The sequence below is a fragment of the Clupea harengus genome, chromosome 7 (genome assembly GCF_900700415.2).
Source record: "Clupea harengus chromosome 7, Ch_v2.0.2, whole genome shotgun sequence".
Classification (NCBI taxonomy): domain Eukaryota; kingdom Metazoa; phylum Chordata; class Actinopteri; order Clupeiformes; family Clupeidae; genus Clupea; species Clupea harengus.
Window position 1 is genome coordinate 10,944,793 of NC_045158.1, and position 23,995 is coordinate 10,968,787.

The 23,995-nt window shown below is 40.8% G+C and overlaps 2 protein-coding genes across 3 annotated transcripts in view; one reads left to right on the plus strand and one right to left on the minus strand.

The window, feature by feature from the left end:
• Positions 1-5,027, minus strand: part of sgsm1a (small G protein signaling modulator 1a) — a 41,022-nt gene extending 35,995 nt beyond the window's left edge. For both annotated transcript variants that reach the window (XM_012830551.3, XM_031570485.2), the window contains exons 1-2: positions 4,937-5,027; positions 4,777-4,820 (exon numbers count right to left, since the gene is read on the minus strand). In XM_012830551.3, the coding sequence (XP_012686005.2) occupies positions 4,777-4,820; positions 4,937-4,955 (63 nt within the window). In that variant the 5' untranslated portion in view covers positions 4,956-5,027. The remainder of the gene's footprint in view (positions 1-4,776; positions 4,821-4,936) is intronic.
• Positions 5,028-12,474: 7,447 nt separating this feature from the next.
• Positions 12,475-23,437, plus strand: slc6a4b (solute carrier family 6 member 4b). The gene is made up of 13 exons (XM_012830552.3): positions 12,475-13,021; positions 14,065-14,199; positions 14,435-14,651; positions 14,955-15,093; positions 15,515-15,649; positions 16,781-16,884; positions 18,407-18,534; positions 18,747-18,859; positions 19,198-19,329; positions 19,642-19,741; positions 19,944-20,044; positions 21,550-21,717; positions 21,994-23,437. The coding sequence occupies exons 1-13, from the start codon at positions 12,808-12,810 to the stop codon at positions 22,072-22,074; spliced, it is 1,767 nt and encodes a 588-aa protein (XP_012686006.1). The 5' UTR covers positions 12,475-12,807; the 3' UTR covers positions 22,075-23,437.
• The last annotated feature ends 558 nt before the right edge of the window (positions 23,438-23,995 follow it).

Below are 23,995 nucleotides of genomic sequence, written 5' to 3' on the forward strand. Positions count from 1 at the left end.
TGACAGGTCATTTATTTTGTGGTTGTTTCATAACAGAAAGCAGGCATAGGTGACCTGCCAGATATTTGTATGGAAGATAAACTAATCAAATAGTGATCGCAGAGTAAAATGTCATTCCTGTAATCCCTCTCATTTCGTTCAGATAAGGAATTGTTTCTCTTTTGTTAGGGAATAATTCAATGTGGTGACAAACTATTGCCTTTTATGGGGATAACAATTATGATGTCTGCTTGAAAAAGTCTCAATGCAATATTTCATATTTCATAAGAAATGCAAGCTATTCCATTAACACTCACTCATTTAGTTATTGCCTTTGCTACAGTTAGAAAGTTAGTGAAACATTACTAGTGAAAAGTTTTAGAACAGTTCTTCCAGTTTTTATGGAATCTACATTTTGGACTCCTCAATGTAGCCACCTTTTGCAGATATAACAGCTGACCCCACACACGGCACTCTTTCTACAGTGAAAATCAAATATGGTTCAGAGAGTTCTTCCCAACGGTGTTGCAGAAGTTCACTTTGCTTTCACTCTTCTTCATCCCAAAACAGGCTTGATGGGGTTTAAGTCTGGAGACTGTGCTGGCCATTCCATGATTTACATAGATGGATACTTTATTAATCCCGAGGGAAATTTTAGGATTAATAAAGTATCCATCTATCTAAATCATGGAATGGCCAGCACAGTCTCCATTTGAAGCCTACTGTCGTGTTATTTTCTACTAAGATAGTTCTGACATAGCCTGGAGGTATGTTTTGGGTCATCATCTTGCTGTAGGATGAACCCCTGACCAACTAGGCGTAGACCAGAGGGTATTGCATGGTGCTGCAAACCACTGTAGTAGCCCTTTTGGTTCAGGGTTCAGGGTGGTCACTGCATGTTGCTGACTCTGGATCCAGCAAAGGACCCCCAGACCCTCGTGCTTCCTCTTCCATGTTTGACACTGAGGAACCGTCCTTTCACCTACTCAACGGCGTACAAACAACGTGATGAACCAAAGATGTCAAATTTGTATCCATCGATCCATAAAACCTTCTTCCAGTTTTCAATAGTCTACTGCCAGTGCTTCATGGCCCAGGCAAGCCTCTTTTTCTTATTTTGCCATTTTAGCAATGGCTTTCTTACTGCCTGTCAAACATGTAGCTCGAAGACTTCTCTTCACTATTGAAACTAAGATTTGCTTACTTTAACTACTGTTAAGCCTGTCATGCAAGCTGTTGACTCTCAGAACCTTGTCTTCTGATTCTGTTGTGGCTTTGGGTGAGCTGTATCTCTTCCTGTCAGATTTCCCACCAGTTTCCTGGTGCCTTTTGATTCACTGAACTGCTTACATTTCAATAAAACTGGAAAAATCGGGGTGGCTTTTGACCGGTAGTTTGACCGGTAGTGTACATAACACATAGCACTCCATGACAATGCATGGCACCAAGAATATAAGATAGTCAAATTAAATTGTTTCACGGCACAAAAAAGCAAACCACAAACGAATATAGCATTTCATCTCAGTGAGCAATCTTGTTTCACACTCACTCTGCCTTCAATACAGTGTCCTCTTCTGTCGGATGCTCAAGTTTAATCTTCTAATAATGTGAGGCCATGCCAGAACCTGAATACTGTGTCAAAGCAACTCAGTTCTGAAGACAGAACATTTGAATTTGGAAAAAAGGAGACATAATCTAATTTCTGGAAAACATTTCTGACCGTTGCGTTTGCCAACAGGCAAAAACAAGCAATATTTGTATGATGCTATCACCATGGCATAAAACTGAAGCAAACGAACTGCCTGGTTTTCAGGTGTTTAGATAAGTGTGTGTGTGTGTGTGTGTGTGTGTGTGTGTGAGAGAGAGAAAGAAAAATCTTCCTTTCAGGTGGAAAGTGAAGTGAAGGAATTATAGTCTCTTGAATGCAAATATGCAAAGCCTGGCCAAGAGGGAGGACATTTAAAAATCCATCCTCAGTGATCCTCAGCGAATGTGACACACAGAGGCGTACATGCCGGAGGCCAAAGACAACAGACAGGTTCCCTCAGGTCAGGTTGATTTACTGCACCGTGGCCTTAAACTGAAACCATATCCCTTGTGTGGGCAGAGACAGGGGAGGGGAACAGATAGGGAAAGGTAAATAAACTCCGTGTCGCCGGGGCTAGGTGTGTGTGTGCACAAGCACGAGTGGGCTGACTCTGCCATTAAGCAAATACAGGTGTGTCCCACACGTGAGTGTGTGTGTGTGTGTGTGTGTGGCTTAGGGAAGAGACAGTCTACAGTAGGGAATATGGAGGACCTCTATTAAAGGTGTTACGATGCTAAACAGTGCCATACACACTGGTGTGGTCAGAAATCATGGATGATAATGTCCTAAGACAATGTTGGTCAAATTGGGTTAGCTATTTACTATTTGAGTAACTATTAACTTTAACTATTTTAATTGTTTATCAACAGTGAAAACAAGTGAGATTAAAAAATACACTGTTATTTATACACAGAAAGAGGTCCATGTTTTACATGTGCTTGATCATTTCTCAAGATGGTTAAACATTTTTCATAGAGTATAATTCCATACTGACATATATTCTGAACACTTAAATTGTGCAGGTCTTTTACGATGTGCTGATATACATGACACTGAAGGAGGATCTGAGTATACCTGAATATACTGTATGTGCTAAATCTGGCCTGTCATGTTTGCTTATCTTATTGACCGGCTTCTATAGGTATAAGGTTTCCTGTGTCAAATGCCAAATGCTCTCAAATTATAATCAGATGTTGAAATTACAGACAGACCAGAGACAATGCCACATCCCATATTGTGAATCCTTCTTCGAAAAGGCAAAGAATATCCTTCAGGGCTGTTAATCATTGCTTTTCTTTCTGACAAGATGACAGTATTGGCTTGTCTACTTGCACAATGCACCAGAAAGGGAGTGCTAAGGTTGTGTCAACACCACTAAACACTATCCACAACAATTACCTTCCTGAAGAGATTTGACAGCACAGCCCGAAAAAGGGGATCCCTGAACTTTGCAGATGAATATTAACTACATCGTCTAATATCCATCACATTGTATTGGCCTAACTTGGTTGGGCGTAGTGTTATTCCGCTCTGCAATCCCGTTGAGGGTATTAAAATACAACTGCAGGCGATGGACTGGTGAAGTGATTAATTAAGACTGGAGCCCTAAGAAAGGTATTCTGTGCAGGCAGACAAAATAACAAAGTTACATAGGCAATTGTCTTTCACGAGACATAATTTAAGCTAATGAATTTTAGCAGTAAAGTCCAAATCACTGATTATTGCACATCACATATAAGCTGTACGGTTGCTCTTGCTACGTTCAGCTCTTCAAAATAGATATAATTTGTAAGATAAAAGGAGTGAGCTGAGTGAACTTCTCATCAAAACGTTTTTCTCTAAACAAATTTCATGACATTTGATGGAGGTAAGACGATTAGCGAGCTGTGCAATGGTAACGTCCATCCCAACTGAACCTTGTAACAGCAAGGGCAGATGGTCTCCCATGCATAAGGTCACATGTTCCCCCCCAGAGAGGGAAAGTGTGACAACACGTGGGTCACTGCAGTGCCGTGATGACCTGGATGGGTGTGGGATTGCGTGCGGGTGCGTTAGGGAGGGAGGGGTTAGGAAAGCGTCCTCACTCTCTGACACCTTGACGCAGAGCCAGGACACAACATCCTCCACATTGTCAGCACTCACATGAACATTGTTATTCTAAAGCCAATGATTTTGACAACTAAAGGCATAGCTGTTGGAAAAGACAGTAGTGGAGAGGAATCCATATCCACATATTAATTCCAGACGCTATTGAGGGTTTTGAAGGAATACATTTATCAAAATTGAGAATTTTTGTCAAAAGGCTGTCTAAGTACACTTTAGAACAAAAACAGAAGACAACAAATATGTCTAGGTCCACCCTTTCCTCCAAGATCTATACTCATTAAATTGCCTTTATGAAATCAATATTCAAAATCAATGACTGACCCAAAAGCCAATTGGAATGGGAACTCAGGATGCATTTCTCAGTATCGCAGTATTGCTGCATCGAAACTGATTTATATTCTGCTATTTGCTACAGCACCTCTAGGGCAGTTATCATCACATTTTATGTCAGTGACAGCCTGTCCGTCACATGCTGAGGCATAATAAAGGTCCATGACTTGATGCCAAGTGTTAGTTTAACACTATAACAACACTATAGGACTACTTTTTTCAGTTTTATGTTTTTCCATCTTTCAGTCCCTCAATACAAACTATGGAGTTGAAGTGCACAGAAGCTTGACAAGCTCACAGAAGAAAATGGTAATAATATTAAATCAAAGGGAGAAGAATTATCACCACCATCCATGATCATAGCTTCAACCAAAACAGTCACCAGACCTGGAAGTCAGGAGAGGCACTACCAATTAAAAAACACATTGTATTTACATTGATGAGGGCCATACAGGCTATACAAAAGCATGTAGGCTTTAAAGTGAACATAAAGAAATCCCAGATAGCCCTGGTTTATTTAGTAGCCTACTGTTAAATCACTCCATGGCGTTATCGAGTCTGACAAAAATATGACAACTTGAGTTCATCTTTAGTAAAACCATATGCGTTTGGATATATTTACGGTCACCTAAATCTATTCCTGACGGGTTTAAACATCCCCAGAATAAAACGTCTACTCTGCCTTATGTTGAAGGCTTGTGTCGCCCTTCCGTCCATACGCTTGTTTGTTTTATTAGATTTGATTAGACTTCAGAAGCGGAAAAAACACCCACCTCCTTCTTGACAGTCCTGAGCAAACGCTGACGCGTCTCCGCTTCTGCAAGATAACAAGAACAAAAATAATTTGTCAGTAAACTGTTAGAGGAGCGGTTCAAACAATGAATGACATGTTGTTTTAGGTGAAACTATCTTCAAAAGCTTATTTTGCCTCACCTGCCATTGCGGTTGCCATGGCTCCAGTTCCTAAAGCACAGCTCTGTGGACAAAGCGTGTAGCCCTGCTCGCCACCACTTCTCGACTGAGTAGAAGTAGCGATACGGTCGGCCCCCACCAGCGCGTTTCTTAAAGCGACACTAATCACTACAGAGTTTCAATAGCGACTGTAACCGTGGACAGAAATAAATAGCCTATAAGCTAGGCCTTATAAAACTTAAATTTCTAAATCACTGTAGGCTATTAATGACTGAAGTGAAATAAATCTGCAACTGGAAAATGTAGCGTAGTTCTAGTCTATGACTGCCAAATGATGATGACCCAACAGATGATTTTGATTCAGTTGTTTAAAAACCTAACAGAAGGGGATTTTAAAGTTCCTGACTACCATTCTAGGCAAAAAATATCTCTTAATTTTTCCACCACCAGGGACAGAAGTATCTGTTGAGATGTTTGGTCTCATATCCAGGACCAATTAAACTGCATGTTGTTACCATGTTGTCTGGGCTGCATATCTCTTTCTTCAGAGAAATGTTACATGTTGGTTAGATGTTAAAATTAACCATTTCGTTTGACTATAATGGATGACCTGGAACCTGGGACATCCCCTGATTTAAGATTTAAAATAAACCAATGATCCCAGGGCTAACTGAAGATTTTCCTCCTGATGGTCATTTGAACTGTAGTCTAAATCAGGTCTGCCTCCCAATCAGTGGCACTCCTAATGGTTGTATGGCAAATAGCCTACCATTACAAAAATTAAGTACAGCAGGTCACATGAAGCACTATTTTATGGACAGAGAACAGTCAGCTCACCATGACAATAACTCTGTTAGTGACATTTAGTTTTTGTTTATCCAAATAAAGTAAATAGAACAACCAAACTCACTTAAAATATTAAATATCTTCAGTAAATATACAGTGGAGTTCTGGTATATGAGCTGCAATGACATAAATTGCTTATAGCGTGGGGATTGTAAAATACAACATCAGCTTGATGAAATACAGAATTACACAGCATTACACCACACAAACATAATGAGACATATTCCCCATCCTCTTGTGTACGTTTGCACAGCCACTGTCTATGTCAGAGCTAAGGAGGTAAAGACACAGAGCACACACACAGATTCATTTATCTATCAGTCAAAATCTCATGAATGTAATTGTATAATCTACTTTCACATATCCATGCCGCTTCCAATACAACCAGCTCTCCCACTGCTCAAGTACATTACATAGTTATAGTCATCCGAATAATAAGATGTAATACTCATAGGGCTCTAAATATCCGCTTTTCAATTTAAATACTGTCACATAAAAATAAAACCTTTCTTTAATTAGAAATGGAGTTTGGAGAGAATCATGTGTCTTTGCATGTCATACGTGTGGATACATGTTATGTGGAGGTGCTTGATGTCTGAGTTCAGAGTGCAGAGGTTCAGTGTACAAGAAGCTGCGGCTCCATGGGGCTGCAGAAGTGATGGCAGTTTCTCTCCCCTGAGTCTAAACAGAAGCTGAGAAGACTCTGACACCAGATGAACAGAGGAAGCAGCTACATCTTGGTTGAACTGACTGAGCAACACCATATTTAGAGGATGGCTTGCATACTATTTCAGTGAGAAATTAGTGGGGGAAACTAGTGTGCAAAGAGTAATATATTGGGGGACTTTCCTTTATCTGATTTCCATCTTCCACCATCAAGAGGCGCTCACAGCTTGCAGCTGGCATGGGAGGAGAAATTTTGTTACAAACACAAAAGCTCTTCCTCACCAGTGAGACAAGTTGCTAAGCAACCTTGGGGGGACTATTAGCTGCACTAATTGCACAGAGCCAGTGCAGCCAGTGTCTGGTCTTTTCACCGAGTCTCCTGGGTAAATGGAGCCCTATCGCTGGAAATAAAATAAATTACTGCATACATGACATTTGATCCAGAACTATCAGCAATGTGTGTTGCTGAGAGAATGTAATCAAACCAGTAAATTGTCTGTGAATTTCTTTTCACAAAAGGTGAATAGAAAAAATATAGATTTTGACACATTTGACTGACTGATGTTTGTGGAATGGTTACAACTCAGCTCCAAGTCTCACAAGTCAGATATCTAACAGGGACAGGCTCCCTACGGCTACTCAGCTGCTAAATAATGCTAAAACATGTTGCTACAGTTGCTACAGTTTAGTTAAGCCTTGCCCATGGTCCCCAAGGAAAGATTGTTTTTTTAAAAAGACCAATACATGGACCTCCACTCACAGACGACAATCAGGCAGAATATATTGGTGATACTTCATGTTTGCCTCAGCTTTTGCTAGCAATTCTGTATTATATATGCTGTCTTTTTGCTTTTTGCTCGAGTTACTATTTCTGAAAAGATGACATTTGAAGTGCTTTGTGATGTCAATGGCACCATTTCACAGGGTGCATTTTTTTATGCAGCCACTAGATGGGGACATCGTAAAACTCTTCATAAGCACTGTGTTAAGATTTGTTCATGTTGTTCTGCACAGAGTTCTTATTCAGTAATCATATCTAACCCTAGTTTTAAAGCTGCATGTGACAAACACCTGTTGATAAAAGCAACAGCACTGGCATAAGATAACTACCATTTCCAGTCCACATCACACAATCTCTAAATCAGATTTAGGAGTCTTCCATACATTTATCACACTGAGCGATTGAGGCACCAAGCACTGGTGAAACACTGTGAGAGTTGACATGTGTTTTCTTGGCACCGCGTCTTGGCTCACTGCGGAGCTCCCGGGCCCTGAGGTGGCTGTAGGGGCAATAGGTAAGGGTGAGGCCTGCAGATCGGAGCTGTCAGGAGCATGAGCAGGCGAAAGGGCAGCCAGGTAATCCAAGATGACACCGGCCTCCAGAGAAGACCGAGAGAGAGAGAGAGAGAGAGAGAGATAATGATGCAGTGATGATCGCACCCAGCGCTATCTCTCTCCTTTCACTGCCAGCCTTCATCAGCGGGCAGACAGACGCTGAGGTGGTTATGCACGGGTAGAAGTCATCCAACACGAGACGTGAGAACATATGTAGCAGGAGTCATCGCAGTTGTCAGGTTTGACTGGTCACAGGCTTGGCAGGAAATTGGTCCTTTAAATATCTAACTCGGATTTAAAAAAATAAAAAATGGAGACGAGCCAGTGTTTCCCAGTTTAACATCACCAATCACACCAAGTGCCATCCAAGTGCAGTGTGCTGGCTGATTGGGGTGGCAGGACAGTGGATGTGAAGACATCAAAAGGCCAGACGCAAGAAATACTACACATAAAACACTCAGTGTTCACTCAGTGAGCAATGAATCAAACACAGAACCCTTAAAAAGCTGTTGAATCTATTGGAGAATTTTAGGGTGGTCTTTACTGCAGAAAATATGATAAAAAGTTCATCATAACATGAAAAAAATGAAAAGTATGTCATGTAAGGTGTCCAATTAAGATTCAAACGGGAGGATCATGCCATATGTTCTGTCTTTCCCTGGACTGATAAGAGGGATTAATCAGTGGTCAGGGATTTATCCGAAACACCAGACAGTACATTTGCTCTATAAATGACTGATGTGACCGCATTAATAGCATAAGCAAAAAGAGACTTGGGAGTCATATGGTTACTTGGGGTCTCCATTCCATTCTTATATGAAGCCTGTCTTTGAAGCTTTGCTTGATTTTTTCGAAGGGTTCGACTTCTTGTCATCCAGACAATATAAAACTGTGACAGTGCACTCAGATAACATGAAATAGCATTCCCGTGGTGAGACTCAATTAAGTGTTTGCTCTCTGCATTCAAGTGTGCAAAGAGCCTCTGGAATGTCATCTGAACAGGGTACTAACACGTTTGCAGGGACAGACACCATTAGAAGCAGCCAAGAGAGGATTACCTGAGTGAAAATGTCAGTATCTCCTACTGCAAATGCACAAGTTAAGCTAAATGTATTGCAAAGTGGATGACAGAAACTAATTTCATCATTTTTCCTCAATAACTGTCTGATATTTAAAAGATTCAACGTTCATTAAACCAACATCGGCATGGAAAATGGCTACTAAAAGATAAATTACATCTACCACTATACAATGTGATGGGGGGTCATTTAGTAAATGTTGATGTTGTCATGACATCATTATTCATACCCTCAGTGAATGAATGGTCTTTAGTTTTGAATTTGCAAAGTTCTGGCAATACCATGGTCCTTTGTTTGATTCCAAGAGAGTCTGAATACAAACTTCATGTTCTGTAGGTTTCTTACATAAACCAAATCTGTTCTAATGAATGGGTATAACTGTACATTTGGTAAATGTCCCAATTATAAGTGGGTTTGGTTAAACTATGGAAAAAGTGGATGAGATAATCATAAAGGTTTGATGGAAGACCTTGACAAGAGTAAATAGGAAGGAACAAAGAAATGAGAAGCCATCTGTTGGAGCTTGTGTGGCTATCCTGCATGAGTTTATCACAATTCCACTAAATTAATTGGGACCCAACTCTTATCCTCTGTAGGTCTGTAGATATTTTTCAGTATTTTCTCTTTCCACTTTCTCACAGGTAAGCATTTATTAGTGTTACAAAATGTGTTAAATGCCAGGACACGGACTTCTGCTTGAGGTGGCTCTGACACAACCAATTGCAGTGACTCACCAATAAAGGTGGCCCTGACCACAACCCCACCCCTCCCCTGCCCTGCCACCCCTCTCAACCGAGAGTCAACCGCTTGGCCTGAAAGAAGCGAAGGCATCAGCCCTTGAAATGACAACGACACTTCTCAGTAATCCTTCCTATGTTTAAGGCTGAGGTGAAGCACAGTGTGTACAATCCCCTACGTGACGGAACGGTGGATAAGGGGATGTAGAGCAAGCAGGTCTCCCCTTCATTAGAATGGACAAACACATGCGAGTAAACACTACACATGAGGGTGGGTGAATGCATTAGTGGATGCACAGGTGAGAGCTGGGATAGTAAACATGAATACGGGGGGGGGGGGGGGGGGCATGACGATGACAAATCATGACATGGATGACATGATTAAGTGTGTCACCGATTCACCGCTAAATGGTAAATCGCGAGGACAAGGAGCACAAGGGAGATGATTTGATTGGGACAAGATGGGAGACCAAATATGGAGGAGAGAAGGACATGAGGAGGGAGGAAGAGAAGGGAAGGAGAAAGACCAAAAAAACAAGATGCAAAGGAAGAATAATATGACAATGAGGAGGATGATGGTGATGGTGATGATGATACAGTGGATGATGATGCTGGTGAAGATGTATTTTATCAATAATTATGATAATAGGCAAGTTCCAACCATAGTTTTGAATCGGGAGGTGAAAAATCTACTGGCGAAAACTGTGGTTCAGCAGCCAAAAGTGCAACACGACCTGCTTCTCCGGCACATGCAGCCAATCCAGATCCGTGTCCCCCTCTTCCGTGGGGAGGCTTGCTCAGGTCACTGTGTGATCCGAGTCGACAGCTTCTAATGGTCGCGCGGGCATGTCGAGCGAGGCCCCGTCAATCTGATGTTCCCTAGCCCGTGCTGGCCCCGTGCAGATTGACAGCAGCGTTGATCTCAGATACATGAACTGTATGCCAGCAGCGACTTGGATTTGCCGGTTTGGTTGATTCTAGCTCGTGTCCCTCGAGGGTTAGGGGGGGGGGGGGGGGGGGGGGAGCGGTCGGGGGGATGGGTGCTCTCCTCCTACTTCTTCACCCCCTCCTCACCCCCCTCAACCTCCTCACACCCATACACACACACACACACACACACAGGCCCATGTGTTTTTCACCCTGACAGGTCGTTTAGCTCAGCACCAGGGCGAATGGTGAGTGAGCTGAAGGAGCTTGTGAAAAGGTCACAAGGATGGCAGAGTGGCATTACTCAAGATTACATGGATGCTCGTAGCCTGATTATGTCAGTGCTTTAATAGAGATTTGGCACTATCATTACAAAAGACCTGCAATATTAAGAACTCATTGGTTCCGATTGACATAACCTTTCGCCTTAACTTTCAACAAAAGTAAATCATGTTTATCACATGTTATGCATGTTATGTGAAAATACAGATGGTAAGGTCTATGGCAATACATTGAGTGCAGATAGAGTGCAGGTATAACTAACTTTTTTATTAAAACTTCAATTAACTTAAAAAAAAAAAACAATCCTGATCTTTCCAACCATCTGTATTTTCAAGGACAGGAGGTTGTACTGTATCACTGCCGCAGTAGATGGCCATTCATCCCTGTCCCGTTGACAGATCCATTTTCAAGGGCTAACTTCGTTTGTGCACTCTAGGTCCATTGACCCATAAGAGAACTGCAGTCTCTAGATCCAGTTAGGACTTTTCAGAAATCACCCAGTGCTAAAAGCGGGTGGATTCAATTACAAACTCATTTTATTAGGTTCTGCTAACGAGCCCAGTCATACCACATAAATGTTATTTTCTGCTCTGGCTCCACAGAAGCCTTCCAGGCACGAGAGGGCCTGGCCTTCAGAAGATGCCGTTTACACATCATCAGGCAAAATGTCACAAGTTCACACGTGTTCTACAAGCATGTCCCCAAGACCCACTCAGTCAAAGGAGCTTTGGAGACAAATACAACCATCAGGGCTTGGTCAGGTCGTTTGAAGAAGAGGTTGAGATGTTTCTACTGAGAGATTTTAGATGTAGGGGTTTCCTCTGCTTTTTTCTTTAAATGTCTCTTTGTTTGTGTTCATGTTTCAAAGTGCCTCACCGAAAATAATTTGTTCTGTGCTACGTTGTGTGCCTCTTGTTAAGACATACAGTACATGCAACACATTTTTGGAAGCAGTTCAGTAAATTATTTTCTCAAAATTGTTCTGTGCTTTTGAGAGCTGGGTTACATGATGCCATCTCCTCCATTTCATGCATTGATTTCAGGACCTCCACCCACCTCAGATGGTGTCAAATGTGAATATGTGACCCAAGAGAATGCACAGATTTTCTGAAGAATAAAAATGACCAGTTGTCCTAGGACATGGTCTGTTGGGGATGTAGGCTAGGCCTTAGAGGCTACTGAATTATTTGATGTATTTTGTTTCTTATGTACAAAATACATTTGTATCTGTCTATATTGTATTGCTATATTGTCTGAAATATTTGTAATTTTGAGATATGAACCACAGCCTCAAATCTTTAACGTCTGACATATATATATATATATATATATTTTAATTGTAAATTATAAAATATTATGCAACAGAAGCTGACACAAGTACCTATCATCAAATGTTTTTTTTAAACAGAACTGTCACATAACTTCAAAGGAAAATTATGAATTAGTCTCTTAAAGAAAAAGGATGAAGAAGAACGAGTAATCCCACAAATTCACTATGAATACAAAATAAATGGCCTTGAACGCATTGGCCAATTAGATTATTCCATCTCTACTGTTTGATATCGTGTGGACTTGTGATTCATATCCTGGCACACTGTTTTATGTCACAGTTTCATGTGCTGCAACCTCAGTTGCCTTTTTGTCACCAAAGTTTCTGCATATGTTTAAAACGTTTCGTAAAAAACGAAAAAAAAAACCGACTTGCAAAGGTCACTAAATTAAATAAAGACTGCAAAGGCAAATGTCTGTGAGAGGCTCAACTGAGTAGTTCTGCAAAAAGAAAGCGGTGTCATGTGCGTTCGCGCACATCTGTCTCCGGTAATCTCATTCGGTTGCTGCATGTGCACTCAGGTGGGATTGAGTTCTCTCCTTCACCTTTGGATGCGACTCCAAAAGTGCTGCATGTTCTCTTCCGCACACCAACACCTTTGTTAGTCTATTCTACCTCAGTCGGCCGTAAGTTTTTATCTAAAAAAACAAACTTACTTATTCAGCTACCGGAGTGTCTGGTCCACCAACGATGCCTCAACAGGGCTCTTCGGCTCCTGGTGGGAATCTCTGTGCCCAGGGTACATCAAACTCCGGATACAACACCAACCCAGTGCCGATCACACAAACTGACACCAGGGACCGATGGAGCAAAAAGATGGATTTCCTTTTATCTGTCATTGGCTTCGCTGTGGATCTTGGAAATGTCTGGAGATTTCCATATATATGTTATCAAAATGGTGGTGGTAAGTTGTTTTTTTGTATGGATAAAACTACTCATAAGTTAACATCGTGATGTTATATATAGCACTACTAGGGTCATTTTGTGTCATACAAAGGTTGTTTCTCAGTAATAATAATAATGACATAAAATTATTACTGGAAGATGTCAGAAGATTTGCACAGTAACACCAGGAGCTATCCATGGTCCTGACTGACATGACTGACATTAACGCAACGACAGGAGCAAGTCCTTGGAAACATGAAAAAAATCCTTATAAGGACGCGACCTAAATTAATATATCCAGTGACTAGATCATGGAACAGCAACATGTTCCATATCGAGATGTAATATTCAGTAAATAATCTTGACATGGATATGTTGTGAGCATCCGTGTAATAATTACCTGAAAGTAATTACTGTCGCTATAATGACCTAAATTAAGGCTAAACGCAAGTCTCACTTTTGCATGTTATAAAACATTTTAGTTTGGCTTGTCTGATTTGTGGTTGTGGGTGAGAAATGTATCCAAAGCTCCAAAGAATATGTTTGGTGAAAGATCCAGTTTCATTACAGTCCTTAGCTGTGACAATTTTCCAAATATTATTTTTTTTGTCTAAAGTTGTATATAATAATTGATATAATTGTCAGTGTATGCAATGAATCGTTTTACACATTTTCACTGCCTGCCATCTCATTTGCAAGAATATGAATATGAACATCAGTCATTCATTTTCAGTAATTAAGGAATATCAGCAAAGTGACATTCTAAAAGTAGCCCACTCTCTGACTCTCTCCTTTGCTCTTTCTATGTCTATCTCTCATAATCTCTCTTACCATCTCTTACATCCTCACTCTTAGTACTCCCTCAATGCCTCCCCCCAGCCACACACATACAGTACATGTAGATGTAAAGGTTCCCATCCAGTTAAAATGCAGTAGTCTGGTTTAAAATGACAATTAGGAATGGTCTGATAAAAAAAAGAAAAAAAAAAGAATGTTATCCACTTCACCATTATGATGATGTAACTGGTTGATGTGTCAATTATTATTCCTGCTCATGCACAGGTGCGTTTCTCATCCCTTACATTCTCATGGCGATCTTCGGAGGCGTGCCTCTCTTCTACATGGAGTTAGCGTTGGGACAGTTCCACAGGACAGGGGCCATCTCCATATGGAAACACATCTGCCCCATATTTAAAGGTACCTCACTTTGCATCTCCCAATAGTTGTTAATTGGTCACTGCTCATCATAGAGATCGACTCTGATGTTTGCCATTCATTAGATGCAGCTGAGAAGGAACTTTGAACTGGATTCAGTTGGCTCAGGGAGCTCATTACATTTGCTTTGCTAACAAAAGTGTTGCGCTGTGAAATCCATACAAAAATGATTGTTGATATTAAAATCGTTGTTGTCACTTGTTCTTGCTGGCATCAGGAATAGGGTATGCCATCTGCATCATCGCCCTCTATGTCTCCTTCTACTACAACACCATCATTGCCTGGGCCCTTTTCTACTTCTACTCCTCCTTCTCCAGTACACTACCCTGGACCAGCTGCAACAACGCCTGGAATACGGAAAACTGCACCGACTACTTCCAGAACAGCGTCAACTGGACCAACTTCTCTCGCTCACCGGCAGAGGAGTTCTACACGTATGTGTGTATGTGTGTGTGTGTTTGTGTGTGTGTGTGTGTGTGTGTGTGTGTGTGTGTGTGTCTGTGTGTGTGTGTTTGGGTAGACAGGGATGGCACAAGTAAAAGCACTAAAAAGTGTAACTCAGTGTGTCCATAAGTGAACCAACAGCCATAATTGTTGTTCACTTCACCAAGCCCATGTGATCTGACTAAAAACTGATTTACCATGGCCCCTGGTGAATGAATCGCTTTACATGAAGCTCACACTTATCCATCCACTACAGAGGTGCAGACATGTTCACTGTGTGTTGTCTTCAACAGGAGGAACGTGCTGCAGATCCAGAGCGCCGACGGGCTCAGTAACGTGGGAGGCATCCGCTGGCAGCTCACGCTCTGCCTCTTCCTCATCTTCACCATTGTCTACTTCAGCCTCTGGAAGGGCGTGAAGACCTCAGGGAAGGTGAGTTCAGTGCCACGTCACAGAGTCTTCACACAGGCACACCTGTTGATTAAAGAATATAAGGTGATCTAATGGAAAGGGCTTACATGAAATGTATGACACTGTAAAATTAAAATGTTCACCACATTATCAACCATTTGTCATGCATGCATCTGATCACGTGCTTTTCAAATGTTTTCTTTTCACTCTACATTCATCAAACAATTAAACAATAAAACAAGACAAAACAGAGACTAAATTGAAGGTAATGTAATGTATGTACCTTATCAATACATAATTGGAGTGTTTCTCTACCAGGTAGGATGCAAGAACTCTCCCAATCAGAGGACCAGTAAGACTTAAGCTGTCCTAATCAGAGGACCAATTAGACTTATAGGCTTATGTGCAGATGTGTTTTGAGAGGGTGCCTGTGTGCTCTTAGGTGGTGTGGGTGACTGCCACCCTGCCGTACGTGGTGCTTCTGATCCTGCTCATCCGGGGGGCCACGCTGCCGGGGGCCTGGAGGGGTGTGGTGTTCTACCTGCAGCCCAAGTGGGACAAACTCCTGGAGACCAGTGTGAGTTGTTGTAACTGTATCCACATCCCTATCCACACCTGTGCGTAGAGGTGGAACATGTTTGCTGCACACATTCACATTGGAAATCAAAAGCACTACTGGCAGAGGTACGGAAGTAATACCTTATTTTAGTGTAGGAGATATTTTAATTAAGCATTAGACTCATCAGAAAAATGTCTAAATATATATAAAGAAAACAACAATGGTACCTCACCAGAGCAAATCGGGGTTAACGATACAAAAATGAATGCCGTCAATTAAATATACCACTTATAACCTTTGCACAACAACAAAACTATTTCAGTACACATACACCCACATCATGGTAATTCTATCCAGACCCAGATGCTATGATCAGATGAAGACGAATATTTTCTCAAGAGTGCCTTTGTAGCAGCCTTTGTAGCACTGACTAGTGGTCTTTGTATTGTATTTCAAAGGTGGTGGTGGTGTTGTATTCAGTTTTGCTACCTTATGTATATTCCTGTGTTACCGCTGCCCAATGAGCTCTGTAGCTCATGCTTGTGCATGGACACACACTCACAGGGATAGGGATTAGATGTGTGAGTAAAGCTCAGGAAGCATAATGACATGCGTAATTAGTTTACATTTTTTTCTCTCCATCATCAAACAAATTCTCCCCACCTCAGACACACACACACACACACACACACACACACACACACACACACACACACACACACACACACACACACACACACACACACACACACACACACACACACACACACACACACACACACACACACACACACACCATCCCCCACACACTCTGTCTTCATTTTCAAAACTGAGTACAGCTCTTCAGATCTCTTTGTGCTGTGAACAGTCAGTGGGAACAACCATGCAAGGATTACCCAGTATATCCCTGATCTCTCAATGATGCTGTGGCCCCCACTGCTTAGAAACATTGCAGATTTTGAAAACCTTTGTAACGCTGGGGATTTCTGGGGGAGAATTATTCATTCATAAATGCCCCCACTTTATTTAAAGTAACCTTGTGTATTTTTGGTAAGTAGAAATATGAATAGCATTCTCTTTTCTAATTGGATCCCACTGTATCATCCATCATGAAATCAGAAAGGTCATTTTGTGTGTAACTCTTTGCAGGTGTGGGTAGATGCTGCCGCACAGATCTTCTTCTCTTTAGGACCTGGCTTCGGAGTCCTTCTTGCACTCTCCAGCTACAATCCCTTCACTAACAACTGCTACAGGTCAGTGAGCTTCTCAAACTGTCATGTTCACAACTGAGGCACAGTCACTACCTATCCTGTTCACCACGTTAATCAATTTATTCCCATCACATCGTACTGATGTGGAGCCCTTGTGTCACTGAAGTATGGTGGGCTTGAAGTCAGGAAGCCAGGAAATTGTGCAGAACTTTACCTGCTACCTCCTGGTCTGATCTCTAATGTGGTGCACGGTAATGACTATTTTTAATTACCAAGCTATCTATAGCAAGCATCATTCATTTACATTTAGGTCTGTTGTCTACACAAAGAAGGAAGAGACAAACACCCACCAATTGAGTCAGTGAATGGATTGGCCACAACAGATGCCCTAAAACTCTCAAGGGCAAATGCAATTTAGAGAAAGAGTGATGACGACAGTCAATGGAGACAAATTGGCTATGGACAGTCCAGAAGAGTAAACTTCATTAAGTTAGCTATAATGCTGTGATTTTGCATGTGGTTAATGTAAATGCTACTGTCCACACACACACACACACACACACACACACACACACACACACACACACACACACACACACACACACACACACACACACACACACACACACACACACACACACACACACACACACACACACACGCATACACACACACACACGCATACACACAAGGAAGTGCTCTGAATGAGCTCTGTAAGATATGAATGAACGCAATCATTCCAGTAACTGCCTTAAGATTGCTGACGTGCTTCCTTTCTATTCCTTTCATGTGAAGGTGGGAGTGTGAAGGTACATACTGAAAATTCACTAATGATTGGAAGATGTATTGGACTCATGTAAATAAAAAGAATGGATAAAATACATGTATAGAAAACAGACCATAAGATGTATTTGGTATGCCCCCAAAATTTACAAGTGTCATCTTTGCAGGGCACTTGCCCCTTGTCCCATATCACATGCTTACAAAGGGGGACCCCCATGAATGTTTCTGTCTGTAGTTTAGTTTAGTGCAGTGCAGACAGCTGGGATGAACATGTGCCTGCTCAACACTTATGGGTTGTGTAAACGCTGCCAACAGAGCAGATGCAGCTGGCCCAGCACCAAACCTCAGCTAGCACATGTACTGACAACATTTCTGCTGCACTTTTAAGATTTAAAAACGACTAAACCTGATTTAGAGAACTCACACCTTAAGAACGGTGTACGGTATACACGCCTAGTAGTAAGTGATGTTGCAGCAGGATACAAACTGTCAATTCGGTTCCATTTTAGAGAAACTAAATGCGGCAACACAGCTCACACAAGCACATCTGGATACAGTCGTCACCTTAACATTATACCTAGCATTCGTTCAACAAAACACAAATCCAGAGAATGCATATGCCAGGAATTCTATTTTTAATTCTATTTTTAAGACACGGACATAAGCAACTGTGTATATCAATAATAACCATTCTTGTGTTTTTGAGCAATACAGACAAACTCTCTTGAATCTGACACATGATCAAATATTTCTTTTCGCTTTTCAATTTGCTGTGTTGCAGGGATGCCATAGTAACCAGTTTGGTGAACTGTTTGACCAGTTTTGTCTCTGGTTTCGTCATCTTCACTGTGCTGGGACATATGGCTCAGAAACGCGGGGTCAATGTGGAAGACGTCGCAAAAGATACAGGTGACATTTAGATCGTTAGATCGACAGTCTTCTGGATATGTGCTTTATACCAGACAAAATTCCTCTTCAAATGTGTGTCAAATGTGTTAGAAAAAAGAACAGAAGTATCATTCTTATGACCATAAAGTGATTTATAGACTCCTACGCTTTCTGTGAACACCACAGAGTATTTCATCACCTGAGGTAAATGAGAGTGAATGATTGTTTTTCAGGGCCAAGTTTGCTCTTCATAACTTACCCAGAAGCCATTGCAAATATGGTGGGCCCAACATTTTTTGCCATCATATTCTTCATGATGATGATCACACTGGGACTGGACAGCACGGTATGAACGACTCAATCTAACAGAAACATAAATTGGAGTTATTGATCCTAGACCTCTCACGTATGTTTCGACAATCAATTTGTAAAGGAGCAACTTTTCTTGACCCAAATATTCTTTGCATGCTGTTCAGTGTCTCACTACATTGTACATTTCCTTTAAATGAATGTCAGAATGAATTGTGAGTGAATTTTCGCTAAAATAAGAACATTATCTTGACCTGAATGTTTTCAGATGGCACCTTGCTACAGCAGCCACAACATGCACATCTCTAACATCAGTCTAAAGGAATGAATTAAGCCTTAACGCGAGCTGCCTGTCTGTTCCTCTTTATTTCTCAGTTCGGAGGGCTGGAGGCTATCATCACAGCCGTCATGGATGAGTACCCAGACTACCTGTCCCAGCGTCGGGAGCTTTTTGTCCTCGGCCTCGTCGTGCTGTGCTTTATGGGCTCTCTCAGCACACTCACTCACGTGGGTTTAAGGCTTTTTATTCACCCCTCTCCTGACATTTACCAGCAGGAGTGAATTGTGAACATAGTGTTGTGTTTAGAGTGTTTACTGAAATTTCACTAGGAAGGAGGATATACTTACACTACCATATGAAATGTGAAGATAAAATGACTAGTCTGAATTACATCAACTCATGATTGCACATTTGGATGTACTGGCCCACTATGCCCCCACTCTAGTGTTAGCATTTTTAAATATTACACATGGCCTAATCCTTCCTGACAAAAGAACAGTCGGCATCTTTGGGTTGATGAGTAATGGTTGTTTTGACAGGGGGGTGCGTATGTGGTTAAATTGCTGGAGGAGTTTGGGGTTGGCAGTTCCATCATTGCTGTTGTTTTCCTGGAGGCCATTGCTGTTTCCTGGTTCTACGGTGAGTTAATTTGTGTGGCCCAATAATCCCACTTCATTCAACAACAATACATTAATCATGGAGAAATCGTATTGTCCTAAATGACAGTTTGAAAGTACAGGAAAATACATTACTGTTGTGAAACACAAGATATTTTTTAAATTGTTTTCAGTGATCAGTGATGTGCTTTCGTGTTTCACCTTATTTTTTGCTTCTATTTCAGGTATCACAAGGTTCAGTAATGACATCAAGTCCATGCTGGGCTACAGTCCTGGGATGTTTTGGAAGGTGTGCTGGGTAGCCATTAGCCCAGCCTTTCTGGCCGTAAGTTGCAGCAAAATAATTTCACAAGCAAGCTAGAAAACACACGCCAATATACAACACAAGAAATACTTTGTCTTTTTTAGTTGTCTGAAAACAGAGGGCAGACTATGGAATATCTCTTTTTCAGTAGCAGCCAGGGTTTATGTATGACATTTAATGCCAGCTATGAAAAACATTTTGGAGTGAAGTCATTCAGTCTGTCAGCTCAGCACCAGACTTTAATACAAATGGTCCACTGGGAATGAACTTCCACAAAGCAATCTTTGTGACTTATGCATGGGAGCTGATGGGAGTTCATAACCAGGTTTCTAAAAAGGTAAATTCCATAAATTCAAAAAGTGTACTTCACATAATCTAAATGTTGTCTTTCTTAATTTAAGAAACGGGCAACAAAATCCCATTTATTTATTTGCACATGAAAACGTCATGTCCCAAGGATATGAAACCTGGATAAGCATTGAATCCTAAATATGCTAATTGGAGTGCTGTTGCATGTATGTGCCTTACCCAACTAATCACATGGAGAAAACAAAACAAACATAACAACTTGTGCTGCAGAATCAGAAATTACCACCCAAGAAAATCTTTATGTTATCATTCTGCCTTGCTGCCTCTGACTAGCTGCTCAGATATACTATACAGTAGAATTTACAATAGTTTGTTGTTGTTCTTTTTCACATGAGTGGGAAGCATACCTAACTTCCCTTTCTTGGTCATTGCCATATTGCATCCTGGTTTTGGCTCTGTTCATATTTTCAAATCCCATCTGTGAAAATGTCAATTCTATTGCCCTGAATGATTTAATATTCCAGGCTCCACTTTGCATACATCATTTCTAATTTTCCCCCATGGTGAACCAATGTTGAAAGGGCTGACATTTTCACTATGAGCTTTCTGTTGCACTCCTGGAAGACAAAAAAGAAAGATAAAGTGTGTTTACTTTCAGCCTGCAGCCAACACACACATACACAAACACTCTTTTTTTTGGTGCTTCATGATTGTTTAATGCTGTTGTTGCATATTGTAGACAAAACCCATATGTCTTACGAGAAATGGAGTGTTGAATATGGGTTTCTACAATTGTCAGGAACATCAGTTTCTTTTAGAAGAACCCTTTTCTGGTGCCATTTATGTTCATGATTCATGTCTGTCCTCTCGGCTAAAAATGTGCAAATGGAAATCCTCACACCCAAAATACAGATGCCTCATGATAGAAAAGCAAGGAAAATAGGCAAAAATGGAGCAAACCATAGTATACATGATGATGGCCAAACCCACAGATTTTCTGCCAGACCTGCAGCTTTTGTGCGTATGTGTGTGATTTTAACATGTGATATTTTGAGCTTCTCTACTGAAAACTAGCCATGTTGTGATATGTACATGAAGTCTTTCTGCAGGTGTTCCCTTATGAGATACGTGTAAGTGAATCCCGTCCTCTATCTTGGGCAAAGGGACCACAGAGAGCCATTATCAACCCTCGTGCTTTCTCTCCTCTTTCCCCTTAGTATATTATAGTGAGTTCACTACTCAACCCTCAGCCCCTTACCCTCTTCGACTACAAGTACCCAGGCTGGACCATCAGTGTGGGCCGCCTCGTTGGAGCCTCCTCCTTCATGTGGATTCCCATTTACATGGTTTACAAGCTGGCGTGGACTCCTGGATCTCTGAAGCAGGTAAGATTTGAATCTTTTCATTCACATTGTCTTGTGCATGAATTATAGATAGATTTCTAGAGATTATGTGTTACAGTGTTAAGGGGTATCCTGACATACAGGTCAGTGTGCTTGGGACATCTTAGTTTCAAAACAACAAACAAGAATGGGAAATTGAGTGAATAGATGAAGGAACTGAATATCTTGCTATTTGCACTGACCCACCCAGAGAGGTCTTCTGCACCCAAGACCTTACCAGCATTGTGTAACCTTGAACACATTGTGTTGTTTTTTTAGCGCCTTGCAGTGTGTTTGAATCCAGAACGAACATTACCGGACCATCACACGGATGGGATTGGCATGGTTGCTGTCCAATAGTCATTTACAGCACTGGGCAGAACTGGACATTATCCTGGGTCTCCAGACAAGACATCCAGACAAGACTTCCAAGATAATAATACACATAATACATAATACATAATTCATAATAATTCATAATTAATACTATAGATGACTTGGTGTCAAAGCCACTATTAATTTAAAATGTAATACATATGATGTCAAAAGTATTCTGAAATCTTACCCTGGATCCAACTACGACAATGAAATTACACTAAGCCTAGTATTCCACCTCAGGTTTAAAAGCCTATTTTGACATGCAAGAAAGGCAGACAATAAAAGTGCAGCAAAAGAAACGAATGAAAAAGGCCAACATTATTTCTTTACCAAATATTGTTTGAAAATTGAAGTGTTTCATGTAATTATTTTTGAAAACACATTTTGTAAACTGAATTTTGATGTATTACGTTAGATGTGTGAACTAAACTAAGATTATGTTATGTGACATTTATGTGTCTAAAACACTAACATATGTATGAGAACACTTTTATAAATGTAATGATTGGGTTTTATATTTGGCCCCATATGAGGCACTGTGGTACAAATATGGTCCCTAAAAAGCCAAGAGAGAGTGCGTTATTTGGAACATGAGGATTTCACTCTTAATAAGATCAGTTATATTAAGATAATCCAATATCAGTGTAGCCCCCTTGCATAACTGTTCCGAAATAAATGTGGTACCCGCCAAAAAACGCTCCCAAACGGTTTGGTTCTAATGTAAAATGACCAAATAATATAGGTTGTGGTCTTACTTCAAAGATATGTCTGTGTATCTTCATAGTAATGGAAATGGCCGTATGACAAAATTGAGAGTTTGGGAAATACAAGAATTTTCCCCAAATATTTCAAGGCTGATCCTATATGCATGCATGTTGACATAGGATGAGGATTACTTGCAAATGATATGCCAGTGAGAAGATTACCTCATCATTAACAAAATATAAACAAGTCCACTTCTGTCCCTCTTTCCTGTTAGTGAATCAAAAATGTTATTGTTTTCTGCCTTAAATTATGTATTGTAGATATGTCAAAGACTTATACTGTCTGTATTGATATTGTGCCTCTCCAGACTTACAAAACTATATTGCTATTTTCACTATGTAATTACATGAAAAGACTGTTTAAAGGTTCTTTTGTCAGTTCAGAAGATACTGTTACTAAGTCTAAAAGCCAAGCATGTATTTAAGATTTAACATATGTTCAATTGTATGATGTTATAATGAATCAAAATCTTGCTAACTATGGGATGCATAATTTAAGTACAAGTATAATATGAATGTGTTGTGTGAGATGAGAAGTTTTATGTGTGTGTAAAGTATGTTGTGATTTTAAAATTTCTCTTCTGTAACTGATAAATAAAATTAAGTAAAATCAAACCGAATATCTAGTGATTGAACACAGGAGCACAGAACATGCATTTGTTGTCATATTTTCCAGAGATAAGAACACACACTAAAATGCTTTTTTTCTCGTACAGTCATACTGTAGCCCGAATAATATATTTGCACCTGATGTACAAGTAGTACAACTGCTAGTTCTCCTCTCTGCTCTTGGACTCTGCACTGTGCACACTTGAGCGAACGCTCTTAATTAACATGTTGTTTTGCATCAAGCAGTTCTACCCATAGTGCATCAATTTACAACGGGGAAAAAAGATAGAGGAGAGTGAAAAAAAAAAGAGCAGCGCGGCTTTAATGCTTTAATGAGATGTTTTATTAAAGAGCAGCCCCCTCAATTACTGAACTGATTGCACTGGGCATTGGTGGACAGCACCAAGGACCTCAGGTATGAGGGTCAGGGTCTATAAAGGAGATAATGTAATCCCTTATTGAGCTACTTGTGATCAAAGCCCTTTGTGTGAGCAGGAGCAGCAGAGATGTACCTCTGTCTCTGCCGCAGG

Coding starts and splice junctions, on each gene's coding strand:
- slc6a4b (XM_012830552.3), top strand. CDS start 12,808: ATGCCTCAACAGGGCTCTTCGGCTCCTGGTGGGAATCTCTGTGCCCAG. Junction 14,652..14,954: donor CCGGCAGAGGAGTTCTACAC/GTATGTGTGTAT, acceptor TGTCTTCAACAG/GAGGAACGTGCTGCAGATCC. Junction 18,860..19,197: donor CACTGGGACTGGACAGCACG/GTATGAACGACT, acceptor TTTATTTCTCAG/TTCGGAGGGCTGGAGGCTAT.